Source organism: Melospiza georgiana, chromosome 3 (genome assembly GCF_028018845.1).
Source record: "Melospiza georgiana isolate bMelGeo1 chromosome 3, bMelGeo1.pri, whole genome shotgun sequence".
In the NCBI taxonomy this organism is placed as follows: domain Eukaryota; kingdom Metazoa; phylum Chordata; class Aves; order Passeriformes; family Passerellidae; genus Melospiza; species Melospiza georgiana.
This window is the reverse complement of record NC_080432.1, coordinates 75,118,549-75,144,985: the sequence shown is the minus strand read 5'-3', so window position 1 is coordinate 75,144,985 and position 26,437 is coordinate 75,118,549. Positions and strand designations below refer to the sequence as shown.

At 40.3% G+C, this 26,437-nt stretch overlaps 1 protein-coding gene across 3 annotated transcripts in view; it reads left to right on the top strand.

The window, feature by feature from the left end:
• Positions 1 to 26,135, top strand: part of NKAIN2 (sodium/potassium transporting ATPase interacting 2) — a 508,006-nt gene extending 481,871 nt beyond the window's left edge. Inside the window, exons 5-8 of one of the 3 annotated variants that reach the window (XM_058019463.1) lie at positions 226 to 286; positions 15,953 to 16,034; positions 20,015 to 20,272; positions 21,388 to 26,135. In XM_058019463.1, the coding sequence (XP_057875446.1) occupies positions 226 to 286; positions 15,953 to 16,034; positions 20,015 to 20,087 (216 nt within the window). In that variant the 3' untranslated portion in view covers positions 20,088 to 20,272; positions 21,388 to 26,135. Of the gene's footprint in view, positions 1 to 225; positions 287 to 15,952; positions 16,039 to 20,014; positions 20,273 to 21,387 lie in introns of those variants that run through there. The other 2 variants (XM_058019464.1, XM_058019465.1) reach the window with 2 other exon arrangements.
• Positions 26,136 to 26,437: the final 302 nt, after the last annotated feature.

Below are 26,437 nucleotides of genomic sequence, written 5' to 3'. Positions count from 1 at the left end.
ATTAATTTTTGGAAGTTTTATTGAAGGATGTATTTTTCAAGAAAGATGCAGAATTCCCCTATTTCTAATTAAAATTATTAAACTGTTGTGGAGAATTATCTTTACCTCCTCAAAGGAAGTATGTTGAATTTTGTTGTTTCTATTTCTATAGTCACTTTTCTAAAGCCATCTCTTGTTTCTCTATGGTATCAGTCTTATATCTAACACTATTACATTTTGTTTCAGCTGGCAGGCTTCATCTATGCCTGTTATGTTGTGAAGTGTATTACTGAAGAAGAGGACAGCTGTAAGTACTAAAGCTTTATTACATACAAAATGAATTCTTTTTTTCTTTCTTTTAATCACCTCTCCACTATGCTGGCTCTTGCTGACTTCAACCTAAATGCCTTATTATACTGTAGCCAGTTCATGTTTTCTGTCCATCCGTCTTGGTCTAAAATCTGGAAATTCTGAGACAAAGGAGGAATGAAATACTGATTTAAATTTACATACACCTCTCTCCTGAAAAGATCATTGCAACTCTTTATCTCATTACTTAGCTTAAGACATAAAACAAGGGGGTTTTTGGTTTTTGGGTTTTTTTGTTTGGTTGGTTGGTTTTGAGGTTTTTTTTAATAAAAAGAAAGAAAGAAATCTCAATTAGTAAATAGAAGTTGTTTTTTTTCCTTGCACCAGGCTTTTATTAACTATTTTCAGAGTAATTGGTTACAACTGAAGTTATAGCTCTTTTGTGTTGGCATTTATGTTGTCCTGTAAAAGCAATTCTGGCAAAAAAAATTGCTTTAGATCATTGCAGGACTTTAATTTATGAGAGGTTAAACAGTAGAGCTCCTCTTTGTTCCTCTTCGTTCCTGCTCCTCCCAGGGTGCACTTACATGAAGTGAAATGATTTCATATAGATGTAGATTTGTGTTTCTTCTACTTATTTATATCAATAGAATCCTGTTGAGCAAAATTTGCTCTTATTGCATTCTGTAGAGTCAACCCATTTCATTTTTTTCTCTACTCTAACCCAGTTTTTTTTAAAAAGGTCCACTGCAGCATTTCACTACATCTTGGGATTCATACTAAAGCACTTTAGAAACAAGTATCAGAACTGCATGTAACTTTGATAAAATATACATGAATCCTAGGGAGAGCTCTGCAACAGGAAGCTAAAGGGTTTTTATTTGATTGAGAGCACTGCTAGGGCTGGCGGGGGTTCCTTTGTGTGTTCTCCTGTGTGGAAAATAGCTACAACCCTGTAATCTATTGGCAATACAGTGTCACTGTGAACCATCAAGGGGAGATTTAATGCTGAAATCAAACCACCACACTCTGGAGGTCGTTTCAACTATGCTCATTTCAGTTGTCTTTGTGTTTCTGTGGAAGCAAGGAAGGTATAAAGAGTACAAAGGGGTTGGGAAGCTGTGTGGAGCAGGGCCATGTCACAAATAGAATTTTCTGTTTAGAGAAGTACCCTGTCAAATGCATTTTCTCCTGCTTTCCCATTAAGTGCATTCATTATCCACAGAGTAGAAGAAGAGTTATTCCTTGTCCCCCAAAAATGGAATCCCATTCAATACTGTTCTGCCCTCTCCTCTAAGGGCTTAAATATTTTTGTCACTATTCTGTAATGCTTTGGGGCACTATGAAATAAGTAAAAAGCAAGAAAGGGACTTGGCTCACCAATCAAGCGCAGAAGTCAGAGCACATTTGGGAGATCTCTCCCATGGTTCATAAAGCAGCATTCCTGGCAGGAATGCCACAGCCAATATGGTATTGTTTTCTTCTCTCTGCACCAAGAGCTCCCTGTTCAGCAGCCACAGATTGTCATGCTTCTTTGAACATTTTCTTGCCATCACCTTGACTATTGTGTCTTTACTTTTGTCATTTAGATTTCATTATTACTTTGTACACCCCAGCCACATCTCCTCATCCAGTCAAAGAGCACCTCACCCATCTGCCAGCACCTCTCTGAGGCGCCAGGGTGAATCCCCACCCAGTGCAATGATGCCAGCACAAGCTCAGGTGCTGCAGCTTCCCCTCTGCTGAGGTTTGGAAGCTTGGCTGGCCAAAAGGGGAAAGGGAACGTCTGTGGCTGAGTTGTGCCAACAGTGTAATAATCTCAGATTGGATCTGGCCCCTTGAGGTATCATAAAATTAAGACAGCTTCAGTTTCTATGGAGAGGCCTCATGAAGTAGCAAGTAAGAATGATTCTAGTTCTCTCTCTGCTCAGACATCCACTGACAGCCAGAGCCTGCAGTCTATACAAATACTCCCTGCTCACGTTTATTTAAAATTATTTTGTTTTCTTAGATACATTTTGATGCTTTTTCCATCCCTTTTGGCAACACATGCATCTATCGTGCTCTTCTGAGAAGTGTATCCCTTATGGATGTCATGTCATTTAGTATTTGTAAGGATAAACGTGTTGGGTCATACCAAACTCTCATTTAGCCACGAGTCCTTTCTGATGAGACAGAACCAACAGAAAAAGCCTTTTGCTTTTCACGATGGACAAAGTGAGCACCCATACACTCAATTCCATTTTTTCTGCTTTGCTAATGGGCCATGGGAACAACAGCAGTCCAAAAGAGAAGCAAAAGAGGCAGAAACACTGAACTTGGCAGAACTGAGCAGCAAGGCATAAGACTGGAGGAAAAAGCCATGCAATGTCCAAGAGCCAAACCCAGGCATGTTCCAGATTTTAACCAGATGAAGATATTGACACTGCTCTGGAGTATGGAAAGTGTCTCATCTCCTGTTGGCACAGAGCCTCAACTGTAAAAACACAGTCAAGTTGCTCTTAAGCTGCTTCAGCTGAATTAGCTTTGCTCTCAAAGTAATTGGAACAAGCTGAAAGAATTACTATTTCCCCATTCCTTATGCAGATTTTATTAAGAGAAAAAATGAAGTAGGGTAGAATTAAGCAAACATTTCACTAAGATTAACCTGCTCTAACCTCACTAAAGGATTAAGAATGGAACAATACAGTGATAAAATCATGGTCATAACTAGGACTGAATCAGCAAGCCTAGAGGTTTTAATTACTCACACACCAAATAAATCCAGCTGCATGGCCCCTAAATCAAAGCTCAAGCCTGTGCTACCTTTCATGAGAACAATCTGATTGGATTAATTCTGCACCAAGGATTAAAGAGGAAGTTGCTTTGTCTCCTGATATGACCCCAGAAGTGCTCTGGTGCACACCAGAGTCCAACTGCAGCACCCATGTCTTCCCAAGGGGCAGACAAGAGCAGCTTTTCCATGGCTGCTTCTCTCAGTGGAGGTTTACCACTCCCAAACATTTCCCCTTTGGATGCATAAGAAGGAGGAACTCTGAAGGCTGGAGTGCCTCTGGCCTTTTTCTGGAAAAGACAAGGGAGTGCAGGTCCCCAGCAACATTGCTGCCAGCTCCACACTCTCTTCTGTCACATTCACATTTTCTGAAAAATCCCTTCGCCCAGGATTTTTCTCCTGGGAAGCTGAGAAGCCCCAGAGAAAAATGGAAACAATAATCATCTCATTTGCTTCTCCTCTGTTTTGCTCATGTGGAATGTATTTGGAGATTGTTTACCCACAGGTGATGGTTTCATTGGTTTCTGGTGTGAGTGTTTTCACTCATTGGCCAATCAGTGCCAAGCTGTGTTGGGACTCTGGAGAGAGTCGCAAGTTTTCATTATTATCTTTTTAGCATTCTGTAAATATTCTTTCTGTATTCTTTAGTATAGTTTAATATTCTTTAATATAATATAGTATCGTAAAATAATAAATTAGCCTTCTGAGGAAATGGAGTCAGATTCATCATTCCTTCCTGCCATGGGGGTCCCAGCAAATACAATAACTCCTCTTCACCACTGCCATTGGAATGCCTAAGCTATTGCCATTCTTAGCTCATTAGCATTATTAGCTGTAGCAATTAAAAATAAAACATGAAAATGTCAGCAACAGCCATTACTTGGAGGCATTCAATGACTGTGAACTTGTTGGAGCTCCTAGTTTTTCTCCCAAAATCATGTTAGGCCTGCATTTTTCAAAGGCTGCACATTATTTTTAATAACATCCAAACGTTCCTTTAATGTGCATTTGCTCGCTAGCAATTTGACTCCCTGCTATAAGCTGCTACTGCCTTGCTAAAAGAAAATTCAACATATTTCTGAAAACTTCATTAACTGTATAGACATTTTGTGGGGAACACTGGAATATAAGCAGTCAAGCAGCATCCTCCCAGGGCTTTTTGTCTCTAGCAATTAAGAAAGAAACCTAGGTTACTGAAAGGAGAATTCTGCACTCACAGGTTCTGTTGAGAGTAAGGAGATTTGCTTGTTACTAGAGGAACAGCTTTGGCTAGGAATGAACCTCAGCTAAGAGAAAACCTCTAATTTAGTCTGTGTCTCAGTTAAAATCCTAACCTAGAAGGCTCTCTGGCTGACCCAGAGAGGGAGCAGAAATAGCATTTACCTACTATTAAGCAATGGCAAGGCAATCAGAGAACAAATACGGCCCCTCTGAATGTTCCCTTGTGTACCATGAGGTACAACCTTTGCACCACCTGATGCTAGCAGGGATCCAACCTGCACATACACTTTCTTCTTTTCTCCTGGCATTGTTTCCAGTTAAACTGCAAAGCAAAAGAAATTACAACTTTGTGTAGAAGATTTTTGCTGCATATTCCCTGGAACCCTGCTATTGGGGATGTCTTGGCACAGAAGTGAAGCTCTACATAACCCTTTAAAATTCTTTCGCTCCTTCCCCTCCAATAAAAATTCTGATTAAAGACCGCATTTGAATTACTGAAAATGTTCAGCAAGACAGCAATACCCTAGATAGGAAATATCTTTTGATAAGCAATAAAACATTATGTGCCAATCAACTTGGTGCCAAACAATATTCCACTCTGAGATCCACTCTGACCTGGGAAGTACAAAAAGTGATGACAAAGATTTTCTTTTAAAAGACAGTATTAAATTCATTATATGTGAGAGATGTGAAATTTTGGCATGCACATGGGATAGACAGAAAAACATTTTCTTTATCTCTGTTATAGGCAACCTTCCACATTTGGGCAGGTTGTTTAACCTCTCCATACTTCTGTTTCCCATATTTAAAATGGGAAATAATTGCAGGGACAAACTCACAGGCGTGCTGCTTCATAACTTTGTGCGTCTGGGATGAAAGGCACTATTGAAGTGCAGAATATGCTCAGGTATCACTTTTTTTCTGTGCCAAATGCTTGTCACAATCTGCTTAGTGAGACATTACAGAGAAATAATACCTCAGCTTCCATTTCTGCTTAAAAAAAATCTCTAAAACAAAGAGAAAGAGAAACTGGTAGCAAACATTTGAGTATTAATTCTGCTTCTTTGTTTCCCATCCCAAGTTTGTGGTTCCCAGAATTTCTTGACAGTAATTTGCTGTTCATGGACTTCCTTAGCCACAAGAGGTCTAGCTGTATTCAGTTTCCCATAGTGGTCTTTTCTTCTTGAAAGTTCCAGCTATGTATGAAACAAGAAAGATTTTATAGAACAGCCTCCTGACCAAAGGAGATCTCATACCTCAGCTATACACTACCTTTGTTTTGCACCTACCATTTGTGTAGTGTGTCCTGAGTCTGGTGTTTTCTCTGGAAAACACCAAAGATTCCATCTTCACCTTTTCCATGCTGGCACAGTTGGCATCCATCTCACACTCCTACAGCCACATTAAGTAGGCCTGCAGCTTAAATTAACAATCAAGATTTCCAGCACAGTCAGTGGAGGCAGGGATGCAACCCCAAAGAGCAACCTGCCCTATCTGTGGTAGACACCTCTCTCATGGCACGGGGAATCACTGGTCTGACTTGCTTGGTTGAGACAGCCTGCAAAGACAGCGCAGCAACAAATAATAATAGGAACAAATAAAAGCCTATATTTAAAACACAGTTGTTCTCCAAACTGCTGAACAGGTCATTGTGAATGGGAATGCAAGGAATACACTACAATTTTGAAGCTTCAGCTTGTTTTTGCTCAGCTGTGCTCTTCAATTTACAGCCTGCAGCTCAATTAGAAGCTTTTTCCATTTACTTGTTTCATTTAACGTGGTGACTGTTACATGATCTAAGTAAACCAGAGGGAGGAAAATGGGATGCCTTTGGCTGTCAGGATGCTGATAGAAGTGTGGAGGGAGAGAAGCCTTTGAAATCCCAAGGTGCTACTTCATGTTTGTCATCCTAAGGACAGCTGCCTTGGAGAGCCAGGAACATTTAGGAAATTCCCTGACACGCCTGTACAACATCAATCTTTTGCACATATCAATAGCTGGTTCCTGTGTTGTTATTTCCAGTCATGTCCTGTCTGGGAGGGGGCCCCTCACGAAGCAGAAGGCTGGTGTTGATCATCTCGTTCTCCTCGGCACAGAGCACAGGCAATCTTTGTCCCCTAAGGTGCGTGTGCTCGCTGCTTCCGAGGCACAGGCTGAAAACGTCTGAGCTGCAGAGCGCAGGCTGAAGCACAGGGGAACAAGTTTATGGCAGGAAGATATGACAAGTGAAACCGGCTGCATTTGAGATGCAAATGGAGCTGAGCAGTCCAAGGTGTCACAGGGCTTGGCAGACATTACACAGCCTGCTCTGCGATCATTTGGCACAGCACTGCAGAGAGAAACAAACTTAAAAGCTCTGAGGAGGTGCAGTTTGTTTAAATAATGGCAAGTAATTAGTCTGAAGACAAAATCAGTGATGGCATTTTATAATTACAATTAATTTAAAGGTTAATTTCCTTGGGTGCTAAAGTCTTATTTAAAACATTTACCAGGAAGGGAAATTAGGATGTTACTATCTAGATGCATAGAATGCTTCTGGGAATCCATGCCTATTATCACTAGAAAATTAGGTTAGACTCAAAGTGGGAATTTCAATTCATTTTAGTGTATAATAGATGGTGGTCAGGGCCTTGAGTCAGAAGGGTTGCTTAGGGTAGACTGTATGATTTGCATTTTCTTTGTTTGTGGGATTAATTGCAAATGTTTCTAACAAAAGGGCTGGGTTTATACATGAACAAGCTTGACATGAAAAGAAAATTGGTTATGGATTGCTGCCTTCGCAACTAATGAAGTTGATGTTCAAGGAATCCCTAGGAGACGGGGTTGTGGCATGAGACAAATATATAAATAAAATCACACAAGGGAAAATGGTGGCATTGCTGGCTTCATCTCTGATGATTTCTTTTCTCCCTCTCCTGTCTTCCCTGCCACTCCCCCTGCATCCATCACCACCTCCTGTGGGGATTGTCAACCCCCAGTTTAAAAATGTCTAAATAACATAACTTAAAGCTTGAAGGAAGTAACATTTCCATTCCAGCAGCTGATCACAATGCAATACTGCTTAATAAGATCATTGCATTGTATCAGCCAGGGAAATATACTTACCTTACAATTTTTTTTTAACTATAGATCACACAATTTTTACCTATTCAAGAATGACATTGCAGAAAATATCTGCCCATGTCAATAGTGAATGAACTGATAACATCTGTTTTTTTGAAGAAAGATACATTTCATACCAAACCATTGGGAAAATATTACTCGTCATAAATTGTTTATTTCAGGAGAGGAGCACAAAGGCATTCAGACCATGAAACAGTGTCCCAGGCAGTTGTGTCAAGCCAGTGGCAAAAATTAGTAGTAACTAGTGATGGTTCTGATAATAAAGGCTACAGATCATTTGAAGCAATGCTCAGGTTGTTGATGCAGCTGAATGGGGTGTGGTCTTCCAGGACATAGAAATGTTTTGACATTGCAAAAAAAAAAAGCTCATATTCAAAATCAGGAAAAAATTAGCAAAATCTGAAGCTCTCCACAAGCTGAAAATTGCTTGCAAAATACTTTCAGGCATGTTTTGTTCTGGTGCTGGTGAAAGACTTCATTTCAACATCAGTACTTTCCTGCTACTTTGCACTGAACATGGAGGGCTGTCTTTAAAAGGAGACTCTCCAATGGGGAGCATCTCCCCCTTCATCCCCTGAGGTGGAAGAGAGACAGTTTTTGGATTCTGAAGAGGAGCAGCCTGCAAGTGGCCATGTGGGGCTGCTGGCCTCCTTCCCCACTCTGGTGTCCCACCCTTTGAGGGCCGCTGGCTGCCTTCTTAGGGTTTCAGCCAAGATTAGTGGGTGAACAGCAGGTCCTGGCTATCCAAGCTCACTCCAGGCTGACAGGTAGCAGACTTGGAGAGGAATGGTGATGAGCTGCTGTGAGTGGGCCAGACTAATTAATTATTTCCAGTGGCCCTACGAAGGACACCTGCCCACAGCCTCAGTGTCCTTCCTGCTGAGACAGTCAGTGTGAGCTCCTTGCAGTTTCCTACATGCCATGAACATAGCTTTGTATTAAATTATTTTTATCAGCATGACTCCTGTTAAAGTTTTCCTTATTGCTTTTCCTTTCAAATATCTAGATAGGTCTTCATTAGCATTGGATTGTTAACTTTCATAGATTTGGGCCTTAATTCTCCCCTTTGTTGCACCTACTAATGACCCTTTTTCTAATTTATTAGTGTGGCAGTCACACTTGGAGGCCACTGCCCCAGGCATTTTCTTTTTCCTTCTTTTCTTCTCTTTATTGCTCACCCCGAGCAGTGATCTGGCTAAGAACAATTTTTCCTAATGACTCATTTGATAACTTCTACAATAATTCAGTCTACCACACATTTAATTCTTAGAATGGTTTGTCAGTCAAAATCTATATTGCAGGGCTATATTTTTTTGCTCAGCACTTAGGGATGAAAATTTGAATGCAAATAGCCGTTATCCAGCAATGCTCAGGTCTATCCAGTTTAGAAAAATAATATATTGTTCAGACTATTATTGTTCTCTTTGCTTATTATTGTTCTCTTGTTCTTTTAGCTGAGTGCAGGTCTTTTACTCTTTCTTTCTTTCTTTAGTAAGCATCAGACAAGCCCCTCTGCAAGTTTAGAGACAATCCTTGCAAAGCCTTGCAGAGGTCAGGCAGCCTATTTCCAGGTGTACATGTTGACAGGTGGCTTGCTGTCTTTGCTAGGGATAAAAGGGAGTGCTGGCCATTTCAGTCCAGTACTTCTCATTGCTGCAGCTATGCTCCAGATGTTTCCACCTGCCCTTTGGTCCTTACTCCTGCCTGCCTTATCCCTGGTCCCAGTTTCTGCCTTCAGCCACCTTGGGCTCATGCCTCCCAGTCTTGCTTGGTTAGTCCTGACTACTTTCATCCCGGCTCCTTTCTGCTCAGCAAGCACCTTGGTTCCCATCCTCTCAACATGGTCCCCACTGTAGGCCAGCCACGCCTTGCAGAGGCCTTGCTCCAGAGCATGGTCTTCCTCATGTCATGGTTCAAGAATCAGCCACTGACCAGACGCCTTCTCCACCTGCAAATCTGAGACAAATTGTGACTTGTCTAATTTCTGGACCCACAGGACCATTCATCTTGGTATTTTCTGCTGGGTACAACCATGAGCTGGAGTCACCTGCAAACAATATCACCATGCCTGTTGCTCCCTAATTATAGACAGAGATCTCTGCCTGTATTTCTGTGAGGGCAGAAACACCAGATCATATTTATTAGACTTCACAAACCTGAGTACCTCCCCACTCCTACATCTTATCTCAGAAGAGCTGATAAAAGATTCAGCCAGGGGATCAGCAGAAACAGAGACAGAAGAAGATGGTGCCTTGCACCAACAAGAAGCACGATAAAAGGAGAAAAAATTGGAGGACAAGACCCTGTGAAGCAAAAAATTACTGAATAACTTTGATTATCATACAAGTAAACAGCATGAAAATAGTGGCAGTGGAGCAAAATCTGAGCTGAGAAAATCCATCAAAATTTGTGTAAGGGCTTCCCTTTGCAGCTCCAGTGGCCATTGTAGAGCTCACAAATGCCATGAGGTTACAGTTTCAAAATCTGAGGTTTTATATTCACCTTGCAAATGGCTGAGCTGAGAGCACTCACAGGCCCTTCATTACTGACTGCTTGGCAGAAATGCTGCTCATTGCACCACAAGAACTGGACCTCATGTCCAAGTCCTTATGCCATTTCTGAATCCTCCTGTGACAGCAGAAAGGGCACAGCCTCATGTGCTGGCAGATGTCTCCTTCCCCATGTTTCCCTGGTGTTTGGCTCTGCTGTGGTTTGAGAGCCTAAATCACTGTGTACTCAGCACAAAGACCAATAATGTTTGATTACCACTGTAAACAAACTTTATGGAGATCACATTCAAGCAAATCTCCTCCTGTGTGCTATTTTGTGGAAGAGCCACCAGACCATGCTCACAGCATAAAAAGGCAGCAGCACTGAATTGTTTGGAAGTGTCTTCACCAAACAGAGAGCTGGGTAGCAGGATACTGGCAAAACTGCAAGAGCAAAGGTGTCCCCATATGTTTTTTAATATTTTTGCCCCATATGTCATTTCCAAGGTATTAAAATTAAACTTAATTTTACTTCCCTCCATTTATTTTTTTTCTCAATTTGACCAGTTTTTAGCTACCGCTATTTATGCACAGCTCTCTCTTGCCTCACATACTTCTGCATCAGCACTGCTCTCAGTAATGTTTTTAGATGTAGTTTGTTTGCCATCTCTCCTTCCTTCCAGCTACACCTGCAGTGATGTGCCTTGCTGTGGCAGTGAAGCTCAATTGCAGCACTTGAAAAACCTTAGTCCAGGGAGCCAAGTCTTCGGCTCTGAGAGGTTGCAGATAAATTTAAGATCTCACAGGTCAGATGTAGGATATGAACACCACGTGTTGTCTCTCTGCTATACCACACAGGACATATGTCCAGTCATGGCATGCACATACACCTCCATGGTCATTAACTCTTTTTTTAAAAAGGTATCATCTTTATCATGGGTAATTCTAGGGTTTTTTGTATTATTTAATAGATGCATGAATATGGTTAAGGACCATTGTAATGCCAAGCACTGGGTTGTTTTTTTTTTTTTCTGCATCGCATTTTAGTGGTCCTTCTATATACTGTAGACTTCCAGAAATGGAAAATGAGAAACCCATTTATGCCTCTCATCCTGTCCTGAAGTACAGAAGTACAGCAGAAACAGTGGGGACTCTGACTGTGAGCAAAGGTTGAAATTTCACATTCCTGTGGGTAATTATTGATAGAAAGTATGTCCCTACTTTGAGCCGTATGTCTTGTGTTACACTTGTAACAGTCATATGTCTGACAAGACCCTTAACACAAGCAAAAGAAGAAAATAATCTGAATTTTTTTATAACACATATTTCAGGTAAGTAGTACTGCTATTATCCTATTCAAGTGCAGCAAGGAAAATAAAAATTTCAGCACACAATATGTCAAAGATGGGTTTGCATGGCCAGGTTTTGAGGGGGTCACAGGGGTGTGTTCTGTGAAGAGCTACTAGAAGTTTCTCCTGTGGCTTCTGATAGAGCCAGTGTCACACAGCTCCAAGATGGACCCACTGCTGGCATGTCAGTGACAGGGGTAGTGCCTGTGGGATAACAGATTGAAAAAGGGGAAAAAAATGCATAATAACTCCAGTTGAAGAGTGGAATGGAGTGAGAGCAACAACCCTGCAGCCCAGGGAAGGCCATGGGGGAGCAGAGATCCACCCCAGCCCATGCAGGACCCCAGGCAGAGCAGGTGGGTGCCCAAAGGAGGCTGTGACTCTGTGGGGAGCCCGTGCTGGATCAGGCTCCTGTAAGGATCTGTGGCCCCAAGGAGAGAGGAGCCCACACCAGAGCAGGGTTGCTGGCAGGACTTGTGACCCTGAGGGGGCACCCACTGGAGCAGGCTGGTCCTGAAGGACTTCACCCCAAGGAAGGGACCTATTGGAGCAGTTCATGAAGAATTACAGCCTGTGGGAGGACTTCACATTGGAGAAGTTTTTGGAGGACTCTCTCCCATAGGAGGGACCCCACATTGGAGCAGAGGAAGCATATAAGGAGATGTCCCCCTGAGGAGGAAGGAGCAGCAGAGAGACTTGTGATGAACTGACCACAACCCCCATTTCTCATTCCCCGATGTCACTGGGATGGAGAAGGCAGAGAATCAGGAGTTAAACCTGGGAAGAAAATTTAATATTTGGCTTTATTTCTCATGATATTGCTCTTCTTTGGTAATAATTCAAGGTTATCTGGCCTGTGATGGTAATTGCTGAGTGATCTCTCCCTGTCTCTATCTGGACCCATGAACCCTTTGTTACATTTTCTCTCTCCTATTCATCTGAGAAGGGAATCAACAGAGTGACTTTGGTGGACAACTGGTGTTCATCCAGGGTCAAACCACCACAAAAGCAATTGTATTATGTTTGTAAGTTCATGTGTGCTTTTACTAAAGTCAAACACAACATGAGCCTCTTGTGATATCAGTGACATGTAAGATGAATGTACGATAGAGTAGACAAAAAAAGTGTTTGATGTATGAAGCTAGGGATGGACACCTCTGTAGTGATTCAGATAATGAGCCTTGTTTTATTCATCTGATGTTATGGCTGCCAGGAATGTATCAGTTGTATGACATTTCGGTGACCTTTCAGGCACAGCCAGGATAAAATGCCTGCAGAAAGGGCAGCCTGCTGCATGCTTTAAGAAACCATCTCAGAGTCCACAGGGAGCTTTTAGCACAGTCTGGACACCACGGGGTTTGCAGTGCTGAGAAGCAGCCGCCATGAAGAAACCTTGCTGCAAACAAATTGATGAAACCCTTTTGTGCTGGAGTTCACTTTCTATTACCTCCTTTCACCTACCTTGGAAAGCTTGTTGTTGCCTGCAAGAAGCCATTGTATGTCTCCAGTGAGGTCATGGTCGGACTCGCTGCCCTGCCATCGTTTGGTTACACACATGGCAGCTTCTATAGTGAGCTGAACACAGAAATGTCTCTACCACCTTGCTTTGTTTGTAACTTGGCAATCTGGCTTACTAACACTCTGTGCCTGCTCTCTACAGCGGGGCAAAGCCACCATGCACGAAGAGGTATTCAGCACGCATCTTTCCCTCATGCTCACACAAAATCATTTTTCTCAAAGAAATCTTTTTCTCAACACATTGGTTTAGCTTTCTGAGAAAAGCCCTTAAGACAAGCTTTTGCCCCACATCTGCAAAGCAGAGTGTCTATGCCTGCAGCCTATTAATAATGTTTTACAGGTTGCTTGAAATAAAATGTTCTAGGAAAGTACAAGAAGAAATGCAAAGCTGGACAAATGAGTATAAACAATATCCCTAAAGTGACATGAGTTGACAACGGTGAGGCACTGATCCAACACAGGCATTTTCTGACTTGTGTTGTCAGGAATCAAGAGTAACAAAAAGAGAAGAAAATTGGGCAAGCAAACAACAAACCATACCTGCAGCAAAACATACATCCATTCTTTTTTCTGCAATCTTTGTATTTGAATTGAGGGGTTTTTTTTCTCCCAGCCTAGCACTTCACTAAACAATATTCTTCATTTTCTGCCTGTAAACTTAGTACATTCCCAAAGACATGATAACATTTTGATAAAGGTATTTTGATGGTTGCAGACATTGATTAAGTGGAATGCAACAAATAGCGTTTGTCTTTATTTTAGCAAGATTTTGACATTATAAAAGGTTTTGTAAGAAGTTCAAGAAAGTACTGTCCAGATGCAGTCAGCATAGGTGGAGTGCAGAACTGTTTAAAATTCTATTTGAAATGTAGTTATAAAGCAGATGGGACATTTCAGATGGGATCCCACTGGAACCTCAGCTAGGGAAATAATTCTCTTCATTATTTTTATTAACAACAATGAGGATAGAAGAGAGAACATATGTAAAAATTTTAAGATTAACTAGACTGGGAAGGGTACAAGCACTTGTGAATATAGGATTAGAAGTCAAAATAATCTTCTTGAAATCAAGAAGGTGAAATTCAGTACAGACAAGTGCAAAAGAACTCCTGTGGGAAAGAATCAATCATCTTCAAATAAAATATAGACTAGGCTAAGCTACAGTTAGTGTCAAAACAAAAAATAAAGAGCTAATTATTAGGCATTTGTGCAATGCTGTTGAAAAAAGAAATTGGAAACCAAACCCAAATGATGCAAAACACAAACAACAAAAACAAGAAAAAAAATCCCAACCAAACATACAAAACCCCAAAACCTACTGAATTATTTCAGGTAATGAACAGAAAACTGTATGGCAGTTGTCCCAGTTAGTCCTGATTTGTGCACCTCACTGTAAGAAAAACATAAGTAAACTGAGGAAAAATCTTCAGGATTCAAAATGTAGAGGCTTGCACAACATGAGCTGTGAAAAAAAATTTGAAATAACTAGGTTTGCTTAAACCAGAAAACAATGGATGGCATGATATACTTCTTTTAAAGGTTTAAAAAGCTATAAGAGAAAAAAATGGCTCATTTTTCTTCATATCCATAGGGAGAAAAGGCCAAAATATAGATAAGTAGTTAATTTGCAGGAAATTACATTTAAATTAGACATTAGGAAATTAGGCACAGGGAAAAGCAACACAGAGAGGCTACAGAACCTCCTTCATTAGAGATGTCAGGGATTAATTTAGTAACACATCTTTCTGGGATAGGAATACACATAATGCTGCTACAGGGCACAGAAATGGCTAAATTATTTCTGCAGGGGCCATTCTTGCCAGCAAAGAATGACTTTATGACAGATTCAACATGTGTGCAGTTGCAATGGAGACATACTGTACCCAGGCAGTCCAGTGTTTTGGTAGCTCTTTACTTGCAGATTGGTAAAAGAAGGCGTACAAGAATTTGATATTTTGGTAAATGTCTGGAATGGCTGAAACTGTATTGATAAGTGTGACTAAGTGTGGCACAAATTGGGGGGTACCTTAGTATTAAAACAACTTTATAAATGCAAGTGTTAAGGAGTCCAACCACTGTGGAAGTTTTCAAACCATGTAAATTTACTTTTTTGTTGCTTGTGACTGTAACTGCATTTTAGATTTACAAGAAGTTGTTTTCTATCAAATAGCCTTTTCTTTTTCTTTTTCTTTTTTTCTCTTTTCTTTTAATGTACACAGAGCCAGTCTGTCAGTAGCATTGACCAGACAAGTGAAAAATGCACTTCTATATCTGAACTCTTTGGCCCTTTTCTATCAAAGTAAGGTCCAATTCAGATCTGTGATGTAAGAGACAATACTTCAGGGACGAGAACTGCCCCCAGATAACCCCTATAAGCCAATAGTTGAGTCTCCTGGGACAAAGGAAGCAAATGGCACCCTTTTACCTGTGCAAAGAAAGTGTTTTAGCAGAGATATAGAGGCCTTGGGCTCAGTTGAGATTGAATTTTCCTGGAAATTGTTTAAAACAAACATGAGAAGGCCATCAGAAGCTGGCAGTTGTGTGAATTAATAAATAACTCCCACCCTACAACCTTCTTGCAGACCTTCAGTATCTTGAGAGAAATGCAGGTTTCCTTACATCTGTGAAGTTTCATCTCTGAAGCTCAGATAAATTGTTCCAACTCTCTGTTCATGCATTTCAACCCAAATGTCAAAACAGGGAATCAGAGAAACTTCTGAGACGGAGTTGGATCAATGTACTCCCTCCTCTACATCCTCTGCTGAGCCATGGTATGACAGCAAGCCAGCCACAGTAATCACAGTCAGAAGCAATGCATTCATGCCCAGAAATAAATGGTTTTCAGCAGTTGTAATGTCTAAATAGCATGTTGTGTTGTATTAGTGAGGTGGTCTACTTGAAAAAGAGGGATGTGTGGTTATTTCTGGTGGGAAGATGGTTGTTATAAATGCTTTACTGTTTTTATGTGGTTTTGAAATTGAATGGATTTTAAAAGTAAAGGGAAAAAAAGGGATACTTTGCCTTTCTTTACTTTTTACTGTTTCTCTGTATCTTCCCAATTATCTGGTCTAATATTAACAGATTATTAGAGGACCCGTCAAAAATAATCTGTGTACTGGGTAGTTCTTGAATGATAGTGCCTATCAGTTCTGAAAAGATGTTGCTAATGAAAGCAATTTCTCCCCTTTCAGTTGATTTCATAGGTGGATTTGACTCTTATGGCTATCAAGGTCCACAGAAGACATCTCATTTACAGCTTCAGCCCATGTATATGTAAGTACTTAACTTCTAGGATATTCAGCAGAGTGGCAGCCTGATATTAAAGGATCATTAAACTGAAAGATGGCATGACTTAAAAATTAAGAATAGTCAGAAGCCTTTTTTGATGGACTGAATTCAAGTTACACTTAGGAACCAACATTACTCTTGTGTTGAATTAGAATGATTTCTTAGGGTAGGATATCATGTGTCACAGTTGTTCAAACAGCATCCAACTCTTACCTGATTTTTCCCTATTTTCATTCAGGCAGGTTCCACTCAGAGACAGCGACAATTTGGTGTAGAAAAAACATTAATCATATGTGACAAACCTTGGCTGTGAAAAAAAGTGGATTTTTATGAAGTTTTATCAAAAGTCCAGAAACTTGCTAATTTAGTGGATGCATTTAGCATTTGTCTTACCAGAGCATCTGTTCACCAAGGCACCTCTGCACCTCATTTCCAGTTTCCACATTTAAAAAAGCTGAAACAAATGTAACAACATATGGCTTTTAAAACTAGTTTGAATAGAAGACAGTATTTTACCTAACCATTGAGTGACAACTCCATGGTAGAGTGCAATCTGATATGTTTGGGAGTTAAATGAACAAACAAATCTCAGCTCATACACACAGCTGGAGTATATTCACACTAGAACTGATGCGCAACCATAGACCAGCCCAGGAACAATCGTTTCCAAATATTTCTTGTACTGATATCAACTGAAATGCAGAACAGTCCTGACTGCCTAGATAAATCTTACCTGACTGCCTAGATAAATCTTACCTCACTGCTGCAGCCTTTGGAAATATTTTTTATTTGCTGTCAATGCCCTACACACTAAAAGCACAGCACCACACAACTCATAAAGGGGCAACAGTTACATTTTTTCTTTGTTTCTCATCTGAGCATTTCTTTTGTGGAAAAGAACTAAGTTCAAGCAAACAGTAGCCATCCCAACACACAATTCCACTCACCTTTGAATGCAATTTCATTTCTTCGGATTAGTGGAAGCAAGTCTACTAATGGATTAGTGTATTTTTGAATGGAATCTCACATTTACTCCTTTATCAGTTGCACAATCTGTTCTGTGTTGGTGTTTGGAACTGGGCCCTTCAGGAGCTTTGCTAGGAGCTTTTTAATAATCTCAAATTACAATGGTGCATATCTCCAATGTCGTCTCAGCTTCAGCTTCCCATCTGTCTGTGCTCAAGTAAATATTTTTCACCTGCACTTTTGGCACAGTGCTGCACATTTAGAAAATGTTATTTCCTTCATAGTTTTATATGAGGTACATAGGTACTTAGAACAATTCTAATCCTATCTCTTTCTCAGTATACCATACCTTGTCATCAACATATGGAGCCCTCTAGCTATTATCCCATTCTCTTTATGCTCTCAGTGTTTCTTCCAGAACAGCAGATTGCATTTACTATGCATCTTCATACTGACTGGAAAGAAAACTAGACCTGTGAAAAAAAGAAAAAGAAGGCAATAGTTTTCAGCCTGTAACTTAGATGAAGAGATAGATGATTAATCCATGTAAACTGTGTTTTCTCTTATTCCAATGCTGCATGCTCACTGGAGTACAGGGGATTTAGCTGTCTTTAACAAGAGACAGAAAACAGAATGTGAGCGGACATTTGTTCAATCAACCCACAAAAATATTGCCATGTCCCAGCCACAGTCAAATAAAGACACTTCATGTTTCCCTCTGACTGTATAGTCTTTGACAGGGCTCTCTAGGATCGCTACAATCTGTCCTTAAGAAGCTTTTATGGCATTTAGGAATACCTTTCTTTATTTACAGCTGACACACACTAGTAACACATGCATATGTATTCACATTGCAGTTGCTCTGTAAATGTAGGCAGTCCATTAGGTAATGGAGTGACAAATTCGAATGTCAAGTTAATCAAGTCAAGGTTTGATCTGCTTGTAGCACTATTTACAGCAATATTATGTATTAGAAATCAAAACATGCTGATATAACAAGAAGCCTTTAAAATACCAAGTATTTTAAAGCTTTATTTGTTGGGAGGAAAGATTTGGTTCCCTGCGGAGTTTGCTCCCCAGATATCACCAATGTAAACCTTCACAGTATGCAAGGAAAGAAAGAAAAACACAACAGGGGAGAGGAGAGGAGAGGAGAGGAGAGGAGAGGAGAGGAGAGGAGAGGAGAGGAGAGGAGAGGAGAGGAGAGGAGAGGAGAGGAGAGGAGAGGAGAGGAGAGGAGAGGAGAGGAGAGGAGAGGAGAGGAGAGGAGAGGAGAGGAGAGGAGAGGAGAGGAGAGGAGAGGAGAGGAGAGGAGAGGAGAGGAGAGGAGAGGAGAGGAGAGGAGAGGAGAGGAGAGGAGAGGAGAGGAGAGGAGAGGAGAGGAGAGGAGAGGAGAGGAGAGGAGAGGAGAGGAGAGGAGAGGAGAGGAGAGGAGAGGAGAGGAGAGGAGAGGAGAGGAGAGGAGAGGAGAGGAGAGGAGAGGAGAGGAGAGGAGAGGAGAGGAGAGGAGAGGAGAGGAGAGGAGAGGAGAGGAGAGGAGAGGAGAGGAGAGGAGAGGAGAGGAGGAGGCACAATCATGGCTTTCCAAGCCATAATCATGTCCATCCAGGATGCAACTATACCCATGTATGTCCATATATGTGTATTCATATAACTATTTCCATAATTTTATCAGTTGCTACACAATGTCTTTGGATTCATAGGCAACAGAAGATATATTAAGCATAATATATGGAAGATATATTATCATCCCATCTAATTCCGGCAGAAGATCAAGAAAAAAGAGGGATCACTTTTTGCCAGCACTGCATCCTGTCCTATTCAGACTCACACTGGCCACATCTCATATGGAGCTCTGGATTTGTTAGAGAAATTGAACAGGAGACAGGTGCCTTTAAATCATCTGATGGCTAACTATATGCAGAGGCACAACAGCAGTTTGTTCTCTGTGCTGTGGTGTGCCGGGCATGCTGCAAAATGGAAGGAGAGCATGTGGCCTCCTCTTTGAAGAGCTCACCAAAACAATATCAGCTTCTAATGGTTGTTCAGATTCTTTCAAAATACAAATTTCAACATGTAGTTCAGTAATACAGAACAGAGAAGCCCCTATATATTTACCAGATTGATTCATACACAGAACTAGTACAAATCTTAAAGACATACAGAATTTTGTGTTAGCTCTCAGTCATTATCCACTGCTTGCTGATATGAATTAATGGATTGCAATGACAGAAGTCCATCAACAGAAACTTATTTCTTTGGAAAGTCAGACAGTTTTTCATCTAAGTGATTGAAATCAATTTTAAGTCCTTTATACATGCACTATTTACCTATTCTTCTGAAGGAATGCTGGGTTTACTAATTGCCAACTGTTAAGACATACTGTTTTGTGACCAGTTCTTCCTGTGTGCTAAAGTTAGGACTTCATTTTGTTAATGTGGAGGTTATATTGAACCAACTTACATGTGCAAATTTTATTAATTTATTCAGGCTTCTCATATTTACATTTTTATTCTGTCATCAGGACTATTTCATCTAAAGATTTATTACTTTTTATTTGTGATTTTCATCAATCAAGCTCTACTTTTAAGAACATTCTAATTCAGTTTAAACACACATAGTTGCTTTCTGTGGTGTTTCATCAGTTATGCAAAACTACCCCAAATGAACAGGATATCTAAGGAAAAGAAAAACCTTGGTCTCTGAAAAAGAAATATTATCTTTAGATAGTTAATTAAAGTGACTATCTCTGGCTACTGTTACCTTTAATAGTCTAGAATTATTAGATTCAGACTCTCATTGAAGTTTTTTTCCTCTATGTTTTAGGCTTTAAATTCCAATCAAAGTTTTCCTTATCACCTCTTCCAATTTAATATTTAATTTAAATCAGTTTACTTTTTAAAGTGGAAAATATATGCAATTTAAAACTATGCTTGGGGAAGAGTTCTTATGGTGACATTTCTCTACCTGTTATAAATGGGATTTTTTTATTATTTAAGTGCCAACAGTGTGCTCTATGCTGTACAAGCCAAGAAGCCTAGACAGTCCCTTCAAAACGAATACGCTTTTTGAACAGAACGGGATGCTCATGTACCTCCTTGCAGTGTGGCCACAGCTGATGTACTCAAAAGCAGCTTCCTGGCATTCTGTGCCGGAGATGCCAGTGCTCATTTCCAGACCATGGGAGAAGGACACAATAAGATGGCGGAAATCAATTGTCAAGACAAAATTCTCCTCATGGGAGGTGACGGAGGAAGGTGACTAAACACTCCCTGACACTGATTCTGCTGCACATGAGAAAAAACAGTGGTAGTTGTGGAACAAGACTGCACTGCATGATCACTGTTCTAAAAACAGGAGGAAGGAGGGAGGGGAGAGAGATCTTTCTTTATGTTCTTCACACTGAACTTGTTTGTTCGAGAAAAGAAGAAGTGAAGCAAAAAACCCCATGCATGTCTGATGTTGATGCCTAATGCACTGGAGAAATTGCTCAAAAGCAGTGCAGCCCTGAAGTGAAGCATGCTTTCCTCCTATTGTGAAGCCTAAGAATATTTGCAGTATCTGTATTCCTGCACGCACACACACACACACACACACACACACACACACACACACACACACACATATAGGCATTTGTCTAGATAGTTGCACAGACTGAAAGCGCTACCTACTTCACCATTCACTGAAAGTATAAATGAAACACAAAAAAAAAAAAGACACTAAAGCTAGCACCTTGAGTATAACCATCATGACATTCCACATGTTCATGCAGTACAAATCTTCTGTGTAATTATCACCTCATGTTTTGGGATTCAGACACATTTAAATAACCTATGACCTGAGCTTTCACTATCAACAAACAACATCTTGTCCATTTTAGACTGAAAGCTTTAGCTACAAAACATGTGTTTGGGACAATACTGTTAAGGTGGCCGGGCTGTGGCACTTGCGCAGGGTCTCTGCTTTGTGAGCGAGCTGTGGGGCAGCTTTCCCCTGCACCTGCAGTCAAGCCCTTCTGCCCTCATACCATGTCACTTCTTGGTTTTACAAAGACAGCTACGTATCTGATGGATTATATAAATCAGGTCATATTCCAGTTGACCCATGGACATACAGTAAAGATTATAATTAAATATAACTCCTGCCTAAGATTGTTTAGAAAACCTGTGCTGACTTCTCTAACAATGTTCCAGAGAGAGCCAAGGCAGTTACCTGAGTAAACACTTTGTCTTTCTGTCCTCTTCATCCCACGTGTATCTGAACTGGTTTGTCGATTACACTTGCTTGCAAAAGGGCACCAGAGCAGCAGGGCAGGGATCAGAAAAGTATATGCTGGATTATAAGTATTGTTCTTTCTCTGTCTTTCTTCTAGGTCAAAGTAAACATGGGGACTATTCAAGGTGGGCTAGAGGACCTGTTCAAAAATCTCTTTCAGGATGGCCTCCTGGTTCTTCAAAGAGAAAAGAAATTCAATTTTTGTGCTAAAAATATTGTATAAAAGCTGATTGAACAGTGAGACAGAAAACAACAGAGACCTGCAGCCTCTCTTTCTAACAGGTACTAAAGGAGACGCCCCAGAACCCCTCCTTGAACCTCCTGCCTCTCAGCACCAGAGGGACACAGCAGAGGCATTGGTGCCACCTTTTGTCCCTTTTTTCCCTTGGCCACCGCCAGCACGGCCCATCTGGATTAAGACATGAACCCAGCCCACTCAGTGCTGTGGGAGCCTCCTCCACACTCCAGGCCGCGCTGAGTCTCCTCAGTCAACAACACTGAAACACCAGGATGACCTTGCAGCAGAAGTCAATAGACAGCGCATTGTTTGCCCTGAAGGCTGTACAGTTCATACTTGCCTTAACCCAACTGCGTTGCACATTAGAGAAACTACGTGCAAGCTTTCTGAAGTTAACATGCTGCTGTTAATTCTGAACGATTTCTAAGTCAGTGGTTTTCTTCTGTTTGGTTTTGCTTTGTTTTCATGTCAGGGAATAAGGCTCTGTTGCTCCATGGCTCCAGAGCAACCAAGTAGAAAACTGCCAGCTGTCTGATAAGTGCTTTACTTTTGGGGCTCCACAGTGGTCAAGAAATAGTTTATAATGATTAAAAAGAAAAATAAATAAAGAAATAACTGAGAACCTTTTGGGGGTCAAGATGGGGAAAGGGGTAACAGAAACTAATAATTGAACCTACTGGAAATAAGCAGCAGAAACAGTGCTTCTTAATCCCACTGGTTTTATTTATCGCACTGTAGGTGCTTTTATAGCTATCTCTAAACATCTTTTACTAACTACAGAGACATCTGCAGATTTCTATGAACAAAGGCCAACTGAATATATGTACTAGCTATGTTTACTCTTTTATATCTGATTTCAACTAAAAATTCTCTGTAAGTGAGCTTTTTTTTTCTAATTGCACCATAAGGGATCCACATATTTTATTTCTTGATTTTGGTTGGAGAGGGCAGGGAGGGATTAGTTGAGTTGAAGAAATACTGAAGACCTTTTTGTGGTATATTTGGGGGATCTGTCGTGTGTTAGAACGTGTATTTTATCTTCCTGTATTATTGTGGCTGAAAAAAACCCTCTGTGCTGTTACGTAGTTGGCAACAAGATGCCTTTGGGAATTTTGCTAGTAGGTCAATGTGTATATGAAATACTCTGAACTCCTAGGAACATATGTTTTATTCTACATCTGATCTGTATTTTCAAGAACGTAGATGGCTTTCACTAGGAAAACCCAATATTTTGCTCAGGTTTTTCAGAAACTTGGATTGTCATTGTTTCTTTGCTCAGACCTTGCATAGACAAACGCACGCACCTACCACACCTGAGGTGACCACGTAGCTTTTGAGGGCAAGAGGGAAGGTCAGCGCTTGGAAATGCTCAAGGCACCCCTGAGCAAGTCCCTTTTCCCTGCTGGCCAAACCCTTGCTCCAGCGGCCTCACACCACTCACCCATCCCTGTACAAGCCAGTGCCCTTTGCTGTGTCTGCATGGATGTACAGTGTCACAAGCAGCAACTCTGGACAATGACAGAGGAACAGGCATTCACCAGTGAAAACAAGATATGGGACATGTTCAGGAACTATACCTACATTGATTCAGTGAGATTTATATAGATATAGATAGATATATATATATGTAAGTGTGTGGAGGTGTGTGTATGTCTATGTATATAAAATACACAGGACTAACTATTTTGGGAGCTGCATCACCCAGGAAGATTCTGATGCAGTGGACCAAGGGTTCCCATCTCAGATACTGCTGGGAATTTCATGCATGAAACATGAATGTCCCCTAGGCCTGATCCTGTAAGGCATTCATTGCTGATTTGGATCTCAAATTTAAATTTTCATACTTGAGTATCTGAAAATATGAGTTCCTACTGGGTAGAGATGCTTTTCACCCCCTGGAAACCCCATGCAACTTCCAAGTGACAGGCTGAAATTTCCCATAACTTGCAAAACTATAAAAGTTTCTACTTTTCTGTAGTCTTAAATATAGCAGATGTACAGTATAAAACACAATGAAGAGGTTTAAATGGGATGAAAATGTCATAACAGGTTATTTTATCTTTCCCTGTATACCAGTTAATCAAAATGATATTTCTATAAAAATCATTTTTTAACATGAAAAGAAACCAGTTTAGGCACCTAAGCAGCAATCCAATTTTCAGAAGATAATTTTTCATACCTTTCAGTGATTTCCCATGGAACAGCGGCTACTGGTAGTTAGCAATTTTAGAAGTCAGACGATTTAATGAAGTGTCTACACGTAGCTTATAGGCCTGATTTTAAATTAGAAAATTTTCGCCTTAATTTCTCTGTGTCTTAGTCTTCCCATCCATAATACGGGAATAATATGTGCCTCACAGGCTTTTTGTGAGGTCTGAATTGTTAATGTTTGTAAAATGCTTAGGAAATAGGAAGCACATCTAACTACTATGGATTGCAATATAAATGTGTATTCATATATTACATATAGAGTAGATACACACACTCACATACACACAGTATATATATATATATATACGCACATACCTATATGAAGTTGTTATTCATAACCTTGCTTAAGTTGCAGTTAGAGCACCACCATTAAAAACGTTAGGACTGTTGACTACTCAACTAAATGATTAGTGGACAGATCTCTTCTGGAAGCAGTTTAGAGCACAGTAATGTGAGAATATCTGGATGGCATTTTTGATTTGTACAGCTGTATCCTCCTCAAAATCCAGTAAAGAATGTTATTTTTCTAGGCTGGGCTTTTCTTATAAACTAAAATATTCAGAAGGCAAGAGATACAATCCAAATGTGTCTTTTTTTCCTTTCTTTTTGGCATTTGTTAATTCTGAATGTATTTTTAACAAAAGTGATTTTTTTGACTTACTAGTGTAATTTGCATTTAAAAAAAAATAAATGGAAAAATATAGGTTTCCAAGCTATTCATGGCCCCCTGCTGCTATTCAGAACTTACAGGAAACTCAGAATTACTCTTCCCAGCTGAGCAACAATGCAGGATAAAGAATCCTATTACATTTACATGATGACAATCGCGATCTGTGCAGTGCATGGATGTGACAGCCCTGAATAGAAATTGCCGGGTCATGACACCATTTTAACGCTGTCAGAGGTACCAGGTATTTTCATTATCACTGACACTAAAAAGGTTTCTTTTACAAGGCTGACTGCAACAGACTCTACTTAGAAAACAGGACTGGTTTTTGCCCACTCATCAGGAATTTTAAGCCCATGATAGGTATAGAGTTGCCAACAGTGTTAAGTATTGCAAAAATAATATTTGTTAAGAATGAGCTGTGTAACATGGATATTTCCTCTGCATTCATATTCTTTCATATGCTATTTACTGCCCCTACACTGGAATGATGGAATCCTGTTTTAGGAAAAATGTTTATAGAGCTCACATATATTGACAGCTTGCCTGAGGTCATTTAATAAAGGTGGAGCAGAATTATATAAATTTTGAAATACTCGGTCATGCTCTCTTGGGATGACTCCTTAGAAAGAGAGTTCTTTCGTTAGGACTTTTTAGGTCTTCATAATAGTGCAAGTGATACTTTTCAGTCAGGTAAGGAGAAATGGTTTGTGCTCCACCTGCTAAATCTAAGTACTGTTGACAATATTCCACTGCTGCACAGCATTTTGATAAACTGTGGCACAGTTATGTATTGATTGCTGGATGTCTCCAGATAGGAATGGCCATTAACTCAGTGTCTGAGGCCTTTCATCACTGGCATGCTCACCTTCCATTTGAGCACATTGATAGTAGACAAAGCAAAACTCCACACTGTGAATCACTCCACCTTGCAATATTTTCATTTCCAGTCCTCTGTTTTAGTTTTAAAGGCAAATACTATAGCCCCATTAATAGTCTATGTGTATGTATTGCTTGCTGACTGTCTACTGATGAGTAGCTGAGGTGAAAGTGATGGACTTCTTGAGTTTGTTCCCTAGCTATTCTGAATCTGGCTTTTTCCCAGCACGTGTGGATTGACAGCAGACACTAAAGGTAAGCCAGGTGTTGTTGAAGAACCAATGCACAGCAGTACTGCAGACTGTGTCCACTGCTCCTTGGAGAAAGATGAAGACAGTTGTTAAGCTAATTGGTCTGCTTCAAGCTATGTGCAGTATTAAATGCAATTACAATGCATAAAAGAAACTGCCCTTTAGACTGCAATTACTCATTCACATACAGAAGTGGCACAGCACAGAATCAGTAAAAGAGATTTTCCTCCTGTAGTCACCAATATGCTTCATCTCCTGACATGGATTGGAGAAATCAGCTCTGTTTGATCTCATGTCCTGACAAGTCCCTCTGTTCAGACCTTCAACAAGAGAAGCAATTACAGCTAGTTAAAGCTGAGACCTTGGCATAGCTGAGTGGTTTAGGAAGATACTGTACCAAATGGGAAGTTCTAAGTAGCACCATGCATACATTTGTTGCACATCTCTCTCCATGCGTACAAAAGAAGGATCTCTTAAAAATGCACTTTTCCTTTATCTCTCAGAAACCAATTGAAACAGATTATGTCTTTTACAAGTGTCTTCCAAAATCCTGCCAAGATCACAAAAGACATTTTTCAATAAAAAGTCTGATAAAAACACCAATTTTTCTGCTCTCTGTTGAGTAGAAGACATAGGTTTTGGGACTTCCAACTGCCTTCAGATTATTATTGCGGATAGATAGAAGCACTATGAAACATGAGAAACATGAGAATTATTTAATAAATAATGCTTGTGGTCATCTCTGATTCAAAATTAAATCTCTACAAAAGCCATGCTTCTCCATCCATCAATGGAAAAGGGTCTTTTTTGCCATCTGGTACCTTATCATTTTCCCAGCTTTGCCTTTGTCCTGATGGGAAATAGGCTATGGGGAGCTTAAGGTGAAGAAGCATGTTCACAT